Source organism: Gymnogyps californianus, chromosome 8 (assembly GCF_018139145.2).
Source record: "Gymnogyps californianus isolate 813 chromosome 8, ASM1813914v2, whole genome shotgun sequence".
In the NCBI taxonomy this organism is placed as follows: domain Eukaryota; kingdom Metazoa; phylum Chordata; class Aves; order Accipitriformes; family Cathartidae; genus Gymnogyps; species Gymnogyps californianus.
In genome coordinates this window covers 6,400,588-6,412,897 of record NC_059478.1, presented here as the reverse complement: position 1 = coordinate 6,412,897, position 12,310 = coordinate 6,400,588, and the positions used below count along the sequence as shown (strand labels likewise).

The following is a 12,310-nucleotide window of genomic DNA, read 5'->3' as shown; positions in this document are numbered from 1 at the left end:
GTTTCGAGCACGCTGCAAGCCCAGAGAGGCAGCTCGGGCCCTGTGATATGTTTCCTAGATGCAGGAACATCCCCAGCTCCAGCTGCAACGCTCTGGGGCAACAGACTCACGTGCAACCTCACTCAAGGACCCCAACTCACCCCAATACCCCCAACAATGCAGCCCTGATGCACAGCAGCACGTGCACCAACACAGAGGCACAGAAACAGCTTTGCAAAGCCTTGCCAGCACAATTTCCAGCGCCAAACCCGCTAACGAAATTACAGACCTTGGGCTTAACGAAGATGAGCAGCGGGGTCCAGGTAGCACCAAGACCCCCTGCCACCTCCCCTCCTTGAGCCCGGACTTTTGGGGCAGTGCCGGAGCATCGGTGCCTTCGCCGGCCCCTTGGCTCCCCCACTCCTGCCGGCAGACGGTCTAGGAGCGAGACTTTCCCGCGCGGGCAGGGAGGAGGATGTGGGCAGGGAGCTTTTGACAGAACATGCCTGCAAAGCTGAGGATCCAGCAGACACAGTTTGTTTCTTGCTGCGTCATTTCAGCGCACACACAGGGGGAAAAGGGATAAAAAGTAAAAAAAAAATTAAAAAAAAAAAAAAAAAAAAAAGAGAGGCAGGAACATTTGGCAAGCTGGCAAAGGTCTGGCTTTGCTGAGTGCGGAGAAAGAGCCGTTTCTTCCAAAGGGAGAAGAGGGTAAAGCAGGCTGGCTGCCACACACGTGCCCGTCGGGGATGGGTTCTGGCACCCACGGCTGGCAGCCCATGAGCTGCCGGCTCGGGCACCAACAGGAGCCATTTGGGGAAAAACAGCTCATTTCCTTAAAAGTTAGGAAGGTTTTAAACCTTCAAGGTAGAACTTGAAGTCTCCTCTCTGAAGTCATTGCTAACTTAATCACATTTAAAACACTCAGCGTTTAATGTTTCAGAGGAAGAAGCAGGAAGGGGCTCTGTCCTGCGGTGCCACAAGTGCCGGCGACTTTTTGGCAGCCCCCGTCCCCCCCCAGCACACCCCACTTTACCCGCACGGCTGGGAGCTGCCAGGAATAGCTGCAGAGGCATTAAGATCTGTACTTGCTACCGAGCTGCTGAGAGCACTGGGTGTTGATTAAATTTTCATACCTCCCCGACAGGATATTTTTTGTGTGTTGTGTTTTAATTTAAAACACACAAGAAAGAACTCCTTTTCCCTTTGCGAGCATTCCAGCTTGAGAGCCTGGCATCATCCCAGGGCACAGAGGGCTAAAAAGCCAAGTGGTTTCCCTCTTTCACCATCCCTCCCACCTCCTCACTCTCCAGCCTCTCTCCTTCCTCCTCCTTTCCCTGGAGATCATCTCTAGCCAGCGCTGCTCCTTGCTGGGAGCCACTGTCACCCATCATAGTCCCAGCTTCACCCTCCACAGTGCCCGAAGGAGCAGCTGCACAGGCTTGGCCCCCGGCCATGGGACCACTGCTGTACTGAGCTCCTCCAGTGCTCTGCCCATCACCGTGGTGTCAGGGCAGGTGCTGTTTTGGGGGGCTCTTTGCACCACTGGCCCTCGCTGCAGAGTCCCTACGACCCTTGGCACATGGCCAGCGCTGCTGAAGCTCTTACCTTGGGACTGGGGACCCCAGTGAACAGGCACCCACGTCCAGAGGAGCTGCAGCAGCTCCTGGAAGCACCAGGACTCAGGGAGGTTTCCCGGCTCAGCTCCAGGTCCAAGCAAACCCCAAGAGGAGCAAACTCCTCTCTGGTCAAGTCATTCATTTCACTGGCCCCTGGCTGCCCCACATAAAGCCAGGCACTGCCCTCGCTCTCCAAAAGGCAAGAGGAGAAACCCACCCAGACCTGCACGGTGCTCAGGTCCCACTCATGCTGTTCACACATAGGTGCTTCGGGGAGAGCAGCTGAGTGCTGAGCATCCCAAGGGATGATCATGATGACACCCTGGGAATTTATGCCAACAAGCGATGAGCAGTTTTGTACACACACACACGGAAAAATAACTGCTTTGCAACAGATTCCTCCTCTGAGCCCCTCCAAGGCCACTCGACTAGTGCAACTGGGGACCTGGCAGGGAGCAGGACAGCCAAGCCTTGCACCCATCTCCGATCCACATGCTCCAGCACGGCCAGTGATTTAACACACCTCCACTTCCCGGCGCCCTAAATCAGGGCTGCCTGAACAGTCCCCGTTTCAAAAAGGATGGATGTTTCACCACATTTGAAAACCAGGCTCCAGCAGAGCATCTCAGGTTTGGGGCTTCCCAGTCAAAACCAGCCCAAGCCAACTTTTGAAAACGCAGCCCCACACCCAGCAGCATGAAACCCCGACCTCCGCACGTGGTGAGATTCATCTTGCACATGGCGAGGATTCATCTCGGCCCTTTTGCACCCCACATTTAGAGGAGATCCTGAACACCGGGGCGGTACCAGGCTCCAGCGCTCCCACAGAGCGTCCTCCCCTTGCACCCTCCTGGCCACAGCACCCTCGGGCATGCTGGAAGCACGTGGCGGTTGAGTCACTCTCGCTGCAAACCCCCTTCCTTGCAGCAGCTCGCGTTTTGCAGCCGCTCTTGCAGAGTCTCGGCTGCTGGGCTCCGCAGGCGCGGCTCGCGCTTTGCACCTAACGAGCGCCTTTGCAACCGCCTGGCTGTTTGCAGGCGGCTGTTCGGCTTTGCACGGGGCTGCAAGACCCGCACACCCCGTCTCCCCTGAGGCTATGGCACACAGATCTGCCCACAACCACTGCCTTTCGGTAGGTATTTTGGAAGCTGCTAAGAACTTGATTCTCCTTCCCCCAACAAATGCTCTCCTCCTGCTGCAAAAGCACCCAGAAGGCTCCTACCACTCAGCCCTGGCATCTCCTAAGGCTCCCTGTACCTTTTTGCCCTCCTGCTTCCCGATAGTCTCAATCCCTTGTGCCATGAGAGGCCTTTTGAGTTTATAGCAAGCAATTGCGGTTGGCTAGCTCCCGTTAGGCCTTGCCACGCATTTTTAATTAGCAGCATGGATGGTCTTCCAGTGCTGCTTTAATGCGTGTGCTTAGGAGGCAAATGTTTTTACCCATCGTCGCTAATAGCCGTGGCCCTGTGCAAAGTCAAGTCGGCTCTTTGCATGACCCGGCTATGGCTTGGTTATCACTGCTGCGCAGACACTCCTGTCTGCAGGTTGCTCCAACTCTTGGAACTTTACTGGGGCTACAACGTTAGGATGAGGAGTTCAACCTGATGGCCAGATCCATGCAGGGAAACAGGCTTTCCCTGCACAGCAGGCTCTGGTCCTCTGCGCCGGCCATGCTGCATTTGTGAAGCACTCGAAGCCTCTCCCGGTGCGAGCGGAGGGTGTCCTGGGCCACAGTCGGACACGTGCCCACGCTTGTACCTGTGGCCCCCTGCAACCCCATGCAATCTCAGCAACCGCATGCACCTTGCGGCAGCCTCAGTCCCCGTGAGCAACACCGGCAGGAGGTGCAGGCAGCCCTGGCTCCCCTGCCTGCATCCATCCACATTTGCATCGCTCCCACAGCTATAAACAGCAGCTTTCTCCATGCACCTGTGGTTTTGTTTGTCCTGGACTAACCAATTTCCGACTGGGGGCTGCAGTTCCCGTGCTGCGTGGCTGGTGTTACCGGCTCCGGCAGCTCCAGAGAGCACAGAGCAATGCTCCGGGCAAGGGACCCAGCCAGGACAGGCAGGGCTGACCCCTCTCCCTGCAGAGCCCACCAGGCCAGCCCACGGCCCCAGCACGTGCTTCCCACGGGTGTTTTTCTTCCCATCTCAGCTCCCGGCAGCGTGGGGGGAAGAGGAGAGTGGCAGCTCCCAGCAAGCCAGGCTCCTCCTCGCTACCTGCAAGCACAGCGGCTGAGCGCTTCCAAACAGGAAAGCAAACAATCTCAGTGAATAAATACAGCCTCTCGAGTCAGCGTTTCGGAGGAAATAACGATTTCCAACTCCTCTCCTGTTTGCTCTCCAGGACCGGGGGAGCCAGGCTGAGCACCCAAAGCTGCCAGAGCCACTGAGCGCCTGTGCCGTGCCCGGCCAGCCCCAGTGCTCAGCACCCCGTGGCATGGCCCTGCCATCCCTGCCCCAGACGCCAGCATCGCTGTTTAATGACAAAACTGCGATCCAGCCCCTGCCCCGTGCCGGCACGCCTGCAGGGGCGGAGAAGTAGGACAGCGAGCCTCTTTGCCAGCATTATATTTCCCTCTGGTCCCTACAGAAATCAGGTTTGGTCTCGAGCCAGCCCAGGGAAGGGGCATCTGCTCCAGTATAAGAAAAGCAAAACACTCCTTAGCCCCTGTTTTGGACTGCAGAGACAGCCAGAGAAGCCACAAAGCTGAAACTCCCCTCTAAAAGAAATTAAAGTCCTTCAGGCTCCCAGGGATGGGAGCTGGAAAAGCCATAACATCCCACAATTTGAGGTGGCTGCTTCTTTTTTTTTTTTTAGTCCATACTGTGATTTCTACCTAGCAAGACAGCATTTCACGCAGGCAAGGCTGATGAAAACAAGGCGAAAGGCAAGCGCATCCATGAAATAACACACGTGGAAAGTACCATGGGGCGGATCAGCTTTTTGATACAAATTCTGGGAGCCACGCTTCTAGACCCAGTAAAACTGTGGAAAAATAGATCTTAAAACCACGATACGGTTACCCAGGGGAATACTATAGTGAGCAATTTCTTTGAGAGATTGCTAAAGTGGTTTTCCTGTAATCTCCCTCTCCTCTGCGGCGTTAACCTGCAAGGACGCAGCCTCCCATCGCTTTACTCCGGTGGGAAAGCTGAGAGTCCCCCGCCGATCCTCCCAAACCTGGGACATGCACTCGGCAAGGTCCACACTGGTTAGCAGCAGGAGCCTGCTCTGGTTTGCTGCTCCGAGTGATGAAGGTGATGGCAGAGCATCCCAGTGGCTTTTCCGCCCCTGCTCAGCCCTCCTCCAGCATCCCCCGGGGACTGCATCCCCCATGTGTATATGCCTCATTTTTCTATTAAAAAAAAAAAAGGCAGAAGCCCATTTTGCTGCCTCCAAGCAGCAAAAGGACTGAGCACCCATAGCCTTTGCAGCCCAGAGGCACCCTGCGAGACAGCCCCTGTCTCCAGGGAGTACGGGAGGCACAGCCCAATGGTGCTGGGAACAGTGTCCATCCCTCGCCACCTCCCAAAGTGAATCAGCAGCGTTTTACTGTACCAAGGCCCCAATCCTCATTCAATTAAAAGCCAAGGAAGGTCCCTAATCCTTTCCATCATAGGTAAGTAATAGCCGGTTCTTTGCAGAAGAGCAGGAAAGGGAGGAACCTTATGGTCCCGGCCATTGGGGACACCATGACAGAGCGTGTCTGCCCGGTGTTGCAACTGGTACTGGGAATATTATTTGGATACTGGGGCTGTTGCCTCCCAAGTGTCCCAGAGAGCCCCCAGTTTAGCAGCTATGGTAGTAAACAGGGGATCCAGCAGGGTAGGTCCTGCAGAGCATGGTTTTCAGGGCTCCCAGCAGCATCTCCCATCCTTACCCTCCAGTAAGATCCAGATGGTGGATCAGCAAATCCCAGACACCGAACAGATCGGCTCCAGCCCTCCCAGTAAGGACACCCCAAACGGCAGGAGAGCAGACTTTCTTGTGAACCGCCAGTACAAACCCTCGAGGTCAATCAGACCATAAATTGCCCGTCTGCATAGCTCACCAGCTCCTCGCACACCACAACCGGGGCTCTAGCATGGGGAGTGCTGCTGCTAATTGCTGCAGGCGCCGAAGGACGGGGAGGAGGGGACGTGGGGAGCGCCGATGGAAGCAGCCCCTGGCTTTTGCAGAAATACCATCATTAACACAAGAAACAAGATGCAGGGCAGGTTGCTGGCAACAGGCGCGGGCAGTGCTGGCCATGCACGGGCTGCGGCACAGCAGTGTGAACTGGCAGCAGCTGCCCAGCCCACGCTAAGGGCAGGGGAACCACAAGACCAGGCAGGAAAAATCACCTTTCCTGCTATACTAAATTATGCCCGGGCAATAGGCACTGTGGTTAAGTCTCTAATCCCATTGATACACCAGAAGCAGCCAAGAAATGGTCTTTTTTTCAGTCTGAACACCCAGGTGGTTCAATCCTGCCTAATTCCCCCGCTGAAGCAGCAAGATCCTGACACCGCCATCTCCTTTAGGAAGAGGAAAATGAAATCCTCATAGTAAGGTCAAGCCCTTGCCATGAACTCTCCCCTTTCTACCCCAGCCTAGGCTTCATGGTCTATCTACCCGCGCAAGCCATCCTGCACTCCCAGGAAGGACCCTGGGATGGACTGAGTGGAAGGGGGACCCCAATGCTGGAAGCAGGGTGCCTTTGCCTGGGGTTAAAAACTAGCATTTCTGCTCATGACAAAGTAACTATGGAAGCATATTTCCCCATCACAAGCCATCCAATTTGCCTCCCGCAGAGCAATGCCACTCTGCAAATCTCCAGGCATTATGGGAACCAGGGTATAAAAACATTCCCGGTGCAATGACGCCAAAATTGATGCTGAAATTAGGCTGGGAACAGAACTGGCACAGTTGCTTCTAGCCTATAAACTAAAATGTACGTATTCGGCCAATCACCCACAAAGATATTGCACTTTGTGATCTCCTGTAGCTTTTTTTTCTGCTTCCAGCTTTGCCTCCAAGTTGCTCCCTGGGCAGCCCAAGGGCTTGGGCATCAGCAGCTTCAAACCACTGCAAACCACAGGAACGCAGCCCAGCCGTTCCCCTGCTCCATCAGCGCCGACAGACGCTTGCAGTACGAACACCGGAGAGTCCCAGCTCATTGTAGGACACCAAAATACTGCCCCTGCCCCGGGGAGGAGGTCCGAGCCCAGCTCCAGGGCTTCCCAAGGCCACTGCAGGGATGCAGGCACATCCACCACCTGGGTCCACAGGGAGAGTGGATGCGCAGTGCCCAGAAACCATGTCCACTCTTACAGAGCTGCCCCGGGGAGCACAGGAGGAGGAGGAGAGGAAGGATACCTCCCTCACTCCCCAGGGACAGCCCTCACGCAGGAGGCTTGCTGCAGCCCGTGCTCGCAAGGTTTTGCTCTCTGCAACAGGTTGCACAGCCAGCCCAGAAGTGAGGGCCAAAGCCCTTAGAGCTCCCTTTGCTCTACATGTAACACACGCCTCGTTATTCCCCATCTCCTGCCTAAATGGGATGGACTGATCCCATCTCCATCACGAAGGAAACTCAGCATCTCACAGGTTTCCAGGACACAGAAATACCGTCCCCGGCTCCCCATCCCCATCTGCCCAAAGAGACACCAGAGCAGCACTACTCACATTGTACAGGACTGTGGTCCACCCTTCCATGGTGATGCACTGGAAGACGGTCAACACAGCAAAGAGGATGTTGTCGAACTGCGTGATCCCATCGTTGGGACCAATCCACTCCCGGCATTCGTAGCCTGGGGGGCAACCCTGCACCCCGCACGGATGGGGGGGTCCAGCTCCTCTAGTTCACCTGCGAGCACACAGCAGAGAGCCAAAGGAGGCAGAGGTAAGAGAGAGGCAGGGGACAGGCAAGGGGAAGAGCCTGAACGCAGACGGGTGTATTGGGTCTAGCTGAGACGGAGTTAATTTCCCCCATAGCAGCCCTCATAGTGCTGTGCTCTGTATTGGTAGCTAGAACAGTGTTGATAACACACCAGTGTTTTGGCTACTGCTGAGCAGTGCTCCCACAACATCGAGGCTGTCTCTCCAACATTGCCCCCCCCCCCCCCCCCAGTAGGCTGGGGGTGGGCAAGATCTTGGGAGGGGACAGATCCAGGACAGCTGACCCAAACTGACCAAAGGGATATTCCATACCATATGACATCTGCTCAGTCTAAAAGCTAGGGGGAGGAGGAGGAAGGGGGGGGGGGGCATTCGTTTGTTTACGTCTGTCTTCCGAAGCAACCACTACGCATACTGAAACCCTGCTTCCCGGGAAGTGGCTGAACATCGCCTGCTGATGGGAAGTAAAGAATAAAATCTTTTGTTTTCCTTTGCTTTCACGCGCAACCTTTGCTCCTGCTTTATTAAACTGCCCTTATCTCGACCTATGAGCCTTTCAGTTTTATTTTCTCCCCCTGTCCAGTTGAGGAGGGGGAGCGATAGAGCGGCTTTGGGGAGCACCTGGCATCCAGCCAGGGTCAACCCACTACAACGGGCTTGGGGCAGAGCAGGGAACCCCACCAGGACCAGTCCTGGCTGCACGCAAACTACTCCCGTAAGAAATTGGGACATCCTGAACGCAACTGGGTGATGCCTAGCGTGCACGAAGCAAAATGCCGGATCTTCTCGGCCCTGGGCTTCCCATGATAACAACATGTGCTCGTCCCAGCTGTTTTCCACCCGCGGGATGCAAAGGGGGTGCAGAGCCCTTCTCCCCACCTGAATTGTTTGTGTAGCAGGCTCGGTGCAGCTTCCCGCTGTAGAACTCCAGGCCGATGATGGCAAACATGAGGATAGCAAAAAAGAGCAGCAAGCCAATCTGGAGGAGAGGCACCATGGCCTTCATGATGGATTTCAGCACAATCTGCAGGCCTGGGAGGGGAAAGAAAGAGCACAGCTCAGCACGGTGATGCAAACCCCCTGCCTAGGGCACGTCTATCCCACCTCTGGCAAGAGGACAGCGAGCAGAGAGGACGGACAGTCATCAGACAGATGCAAAGAGGCCAGCACAGCCTGGAGGATCCCTTTGGGCAGCTGAGGATCATGGAGGAAAGCCGCATCCCAGGGGGAGCAGGGAGGGCCAGGCTGCAGAGCAAGGCTCCAGGAGGGCTGGTTCCTGGATCTGGTCCCCCCCTCTAGTGTCCTGCCTGTCCTTGTCCCACCTGGACTTGGTGGGACATGGCCCATGCAGCTCTGTCCCACTCATTGCCCCCAAGGCACGGATCCAGGACACCGCCCAGCCAGTGCCCAGGGCAGGAGGGATAGGAGGACCAGTGCCGGCAGCAGCCTAGTTTCTTTAGTTATCCCCATGCCAGCAGATGAAACCTTGCAAAAAACCAAAATCTCCCCTGAATAAACCTCAGTCCTGAAAGGATCCACCCACCGCCTTCTGGCCAGGGAAGTGGTGCTGCCGGCGGGCCCCGGCGAGCCACCGAGCCCAGCCTTGTGCCAGCACAGAGTGGGCTGGGTGGGGGGAAATGCCACTCGGGGACACCAAACTCTGCCATCCTAGACTTCCCACTACATGGGGAGGTTTGTCCCCCTCTTCCCTGATTCCACTGTACATCTCCAAGGTGGCACGAGGACCCCTCTCACTCTGAAGGACATCAGGGATGGATGCGGACACCCCAGGAGGAGGACCGGGAGCATCCAACTTACTGGGAATGCCGGAGACGAGCTTCAGAGGTCTGAGCACACGCACGGCCCGCAGTGTCCGCAGGTCCACGTGGGTGTTGAAGTGCGTCCCAGCGGTGGCGAGGATGCTGCGGGCAGACAGGGAGAGAGCAGAGTTATCCCAGGCAAAGCCCTCAGCCACCCCGGTGCCAAGAGCCGTGTTCTCACACCAGGCTAGGGGAAGCTATGAGGAAGACCATGTCCCTGGGCAGGTATAGAGATTCAGTGCCTCCCAAAGCCCACATGCCTCATTTGATGCTGGCACCAAAGCTCATGGGCCACTACGGTCAGCCAAAGCCACCCAGGGGCCACCCAGCCCTGGCAGCCTGCCATTGATGCCCCTTACATGCCAGGATGGCTGGGGACAGCCCCACACCGCAGTGCTGGCCATCACCCATGCCATGCAACCACACTCTGGGGTCTCAACGCTGCCGACGCAGTGCTCATCACGGGGTGCGTGGGTTTAACCTCCCTTCCAGGCAGGTGGCACGTGGACCAGAGATGGGGGTCGCTCCCCTGGCAGCACCTCCAGCCATCAGCTGCTCTGGCTTTTTCCACACATGGAGCTTCCTTGAAGTCCCACCTCTGGGATTGCCGAAAAGGAGCCGAGAACCTCACATGCATTCAAAAATCTATAGTAATGAAAGTTTGATGACCTTGGAAGGCAACCGGCAGGCACAGGAAGGACTCCAGAGGTTTTCTTTTAACACACAAAGATTTTTCAAGCTCATCTCTGGAAAACAAATTGGGGCAGAAGGGAGCTGGCGCACACTGAGTCCAGCAGTGGAAATACTCGGGGCCCCTGTACCTGCTGGGGGGACGGGGATGGTGCGGCTCAGGGATGCCGGCAGAGCCACGGGAGCACAGACGGTGGTGCCGGAGCTCGTGGCCTCCTCTCCCATCTGGGCTTGGTCCCCAGGGTGCTGGGTGAGGAGGAGGAGGAGGGAGGGCTGTGGTGGAGGAGCAGGGGACGGGAGAGGAGGGGATGGGGAGGAGAGCGGGACAGAGGGAGGCAGCAACCTCAGGGTTGTTTGCAGCAATCCAAAAACCGAGGGAAATTGGGTCATTGTTCCACTAATTCATCTAATTACAGGCCAGAGCAGCTCTCTGGCGCGCTGAGCAATTAGCACTCTTTCTCTCCCCCTCTCCCCGAGGTACGGCAGGTACCAACCTGCCCCTCCAGAAAGACGGCTGGGTTTCCTAGGATACCCCGGCAGCAGAAACACTCTCACATCAGCAAACCAGGTTGTTTCAACTCCTTTTCCTAGCCTCCTCTTCCTCCCTGCCCCAGCGCAAGGGGTTGGCTGCAAAGCCTGGCCCCAGCAGCAGTTGGGATGCATCGCCCCAGCATCACCCACAACTCCCCGTGTATCAGGCTGCTTATCCCTGATATATATGGGGACCTTTTACTCTTGATGGCACTTTCCCTTTCCCCTGTGTCCCAGCCCGTGACCAGCCCCCGCTACCCACAGGGCTGACGGGAAAGCAGAAAAGGGACTTAATTAAGTCAGGAGCACCCAGAGGCTGGGGAGAACTGCATTGTTAAATCAGTTGTAAGATCAAAATCAGTAAATATGATAAAGCACGGCCACTCAGCAGCACGTGGGAGAGAGAAGAGCACAGGTGCTTTCATTTCTTTCATGCAACCTGCCGACGAGAGCAGGGTAACCCAGCACTCTCCAAAACACTGGCATAGAGGACACACTGCGCCCAACGCCGCTTTGGAGACCCCGAGACCCTCCTTCAGCTCCTCACGTGCTGATGCCTGGTGTCTAACCAGCCTCCCAAAGGGACAGGGGAAGGCGTTTGCAGCCCCTGTGCTGACTCCAGCCAGGACTGAGCATCTCCAGGAGACCAGGGATGCTCCTGGGCTGGACGCAGGCTCCAGCACTTCTCCCGAGGGCTTGCCAATGCAAGCCCAGCACCATGAGAAGCCCAGCTGGAAGGTTCCTGGCAGCAGAAGGGGATCGACAGCTCTCTCCTACCACCAACGGAGCAGCACGAGCCGTGGTCCTACACAGCGGGGTGGAGTGATGGACGTGGAGCCGTCACCGCTCCCAGCCCCACCGCACATCTCCTCCCCGAGGCAGGACCATCACCAGCTGCCCATTGCGGCGGAGGGGAGCCAAGCACCCTGGCTGCAAAGTCCTCCGCTAACCCAGATTTCTTTGAAGGGCTCAGGAGCCGCCGCGCCGAGCCTTCAGGCAAGGTTCAGGCGATTTCAGGGCACTACTTCCCAGCGCTCTAAATTAGCTGCTAAGAATGGGACTCCTCTGTGGCAAGGTGACATGCTCCTTGTCCTCGCTGGGGGACAAGGGACATCACGAGCTCTTTTGGAAGGAGGTTTGGACAGATCACCAGAGCAAGGTGGTTGCACTGCAGACATGTCTCCCGACCGATGACAGGAAGATGACCCACTGCTATGAAATAGGTGCCTGCACATCCTTTTGCAGGCAGAGCCACAGCTCCCGGCGAGGGCGGATGCACTGGGAGCAGCACTGCTGGAGGTGCTCCCGGCAAATCCATCCATCCCAGAGCAGAGAGGCACCCCAGAGCTTCTGAGCAGGGTCTGAGCTGCCCTGGGCCATTTTTACACCAGTTGAGGTGGCTGGAAAAAGCCAAGCAAGCTTCTAGGCATGCAAGGATGGCTTCTGTCTGCCTTTCCCAAGCCCTTCAGTGGCTCTAAATAACAGACATCATCTCTCCCCAATAGCCAGGCTTCACTAGTATGCACAGACACCACCACCACGTTACTGCCAATAATAAACACAACACTCAAAACACACCTTCCTGCTTCAGACTTCAGCATCTCACCTGTTAATTGCTTATTAACCCTCTAAGCATGCCTTTTTTTTTTTTTTTTTTTGCAGAGAGCCACCCATATCACCCAGCACAACCCATTTCTGATTTATTTATGGACACACGTTAAGGTTTCATATAGGTCTTCAGGTTGCACGGCACAGAGATGGGGCTCGGGCTGTGACAGACCTTTGTGC

The 12,310-nt window shown here is 56.2% G+C and overlaps 1 protein-coding gene across 1 annotated transcript in view; it reads right to left on the bottom strand.

Moving 5' to 3' along the window:
- The window catches only part of CACNA1E (calcium voltage-gated channel subunit alpha1 E), a 160,419-nt gene that overhangs the window by 67,997 nt on the left and 80,112 nt on the right, over positions 1 to 12,310 (bottom strand). Inside the window, exons 6-9 of the mRNA XM_050900963.1 lie at positions 9,300 to 9,403; positions 8,361 to 8,513; positions 8,226 to 8,235; positions 7,269 to 7,440 (exon numbers count right to left, since the gene is read on the bottom strand). Coding sequence (XP_050756920.1) covers positions 7,269 to 7,440; positions 8,226 to 8,235; positions 8,361 to 8,513; positions 9,300 to 9,403 — 439 coding nt within the window. The remainder of the gene's footprint in view (positions 1 to 7,268; positions 7,441 to 8,225; positions 8,236 to 8,360; positions 8,514 to 9,299; positions 9,404 to 12,310) is intronic.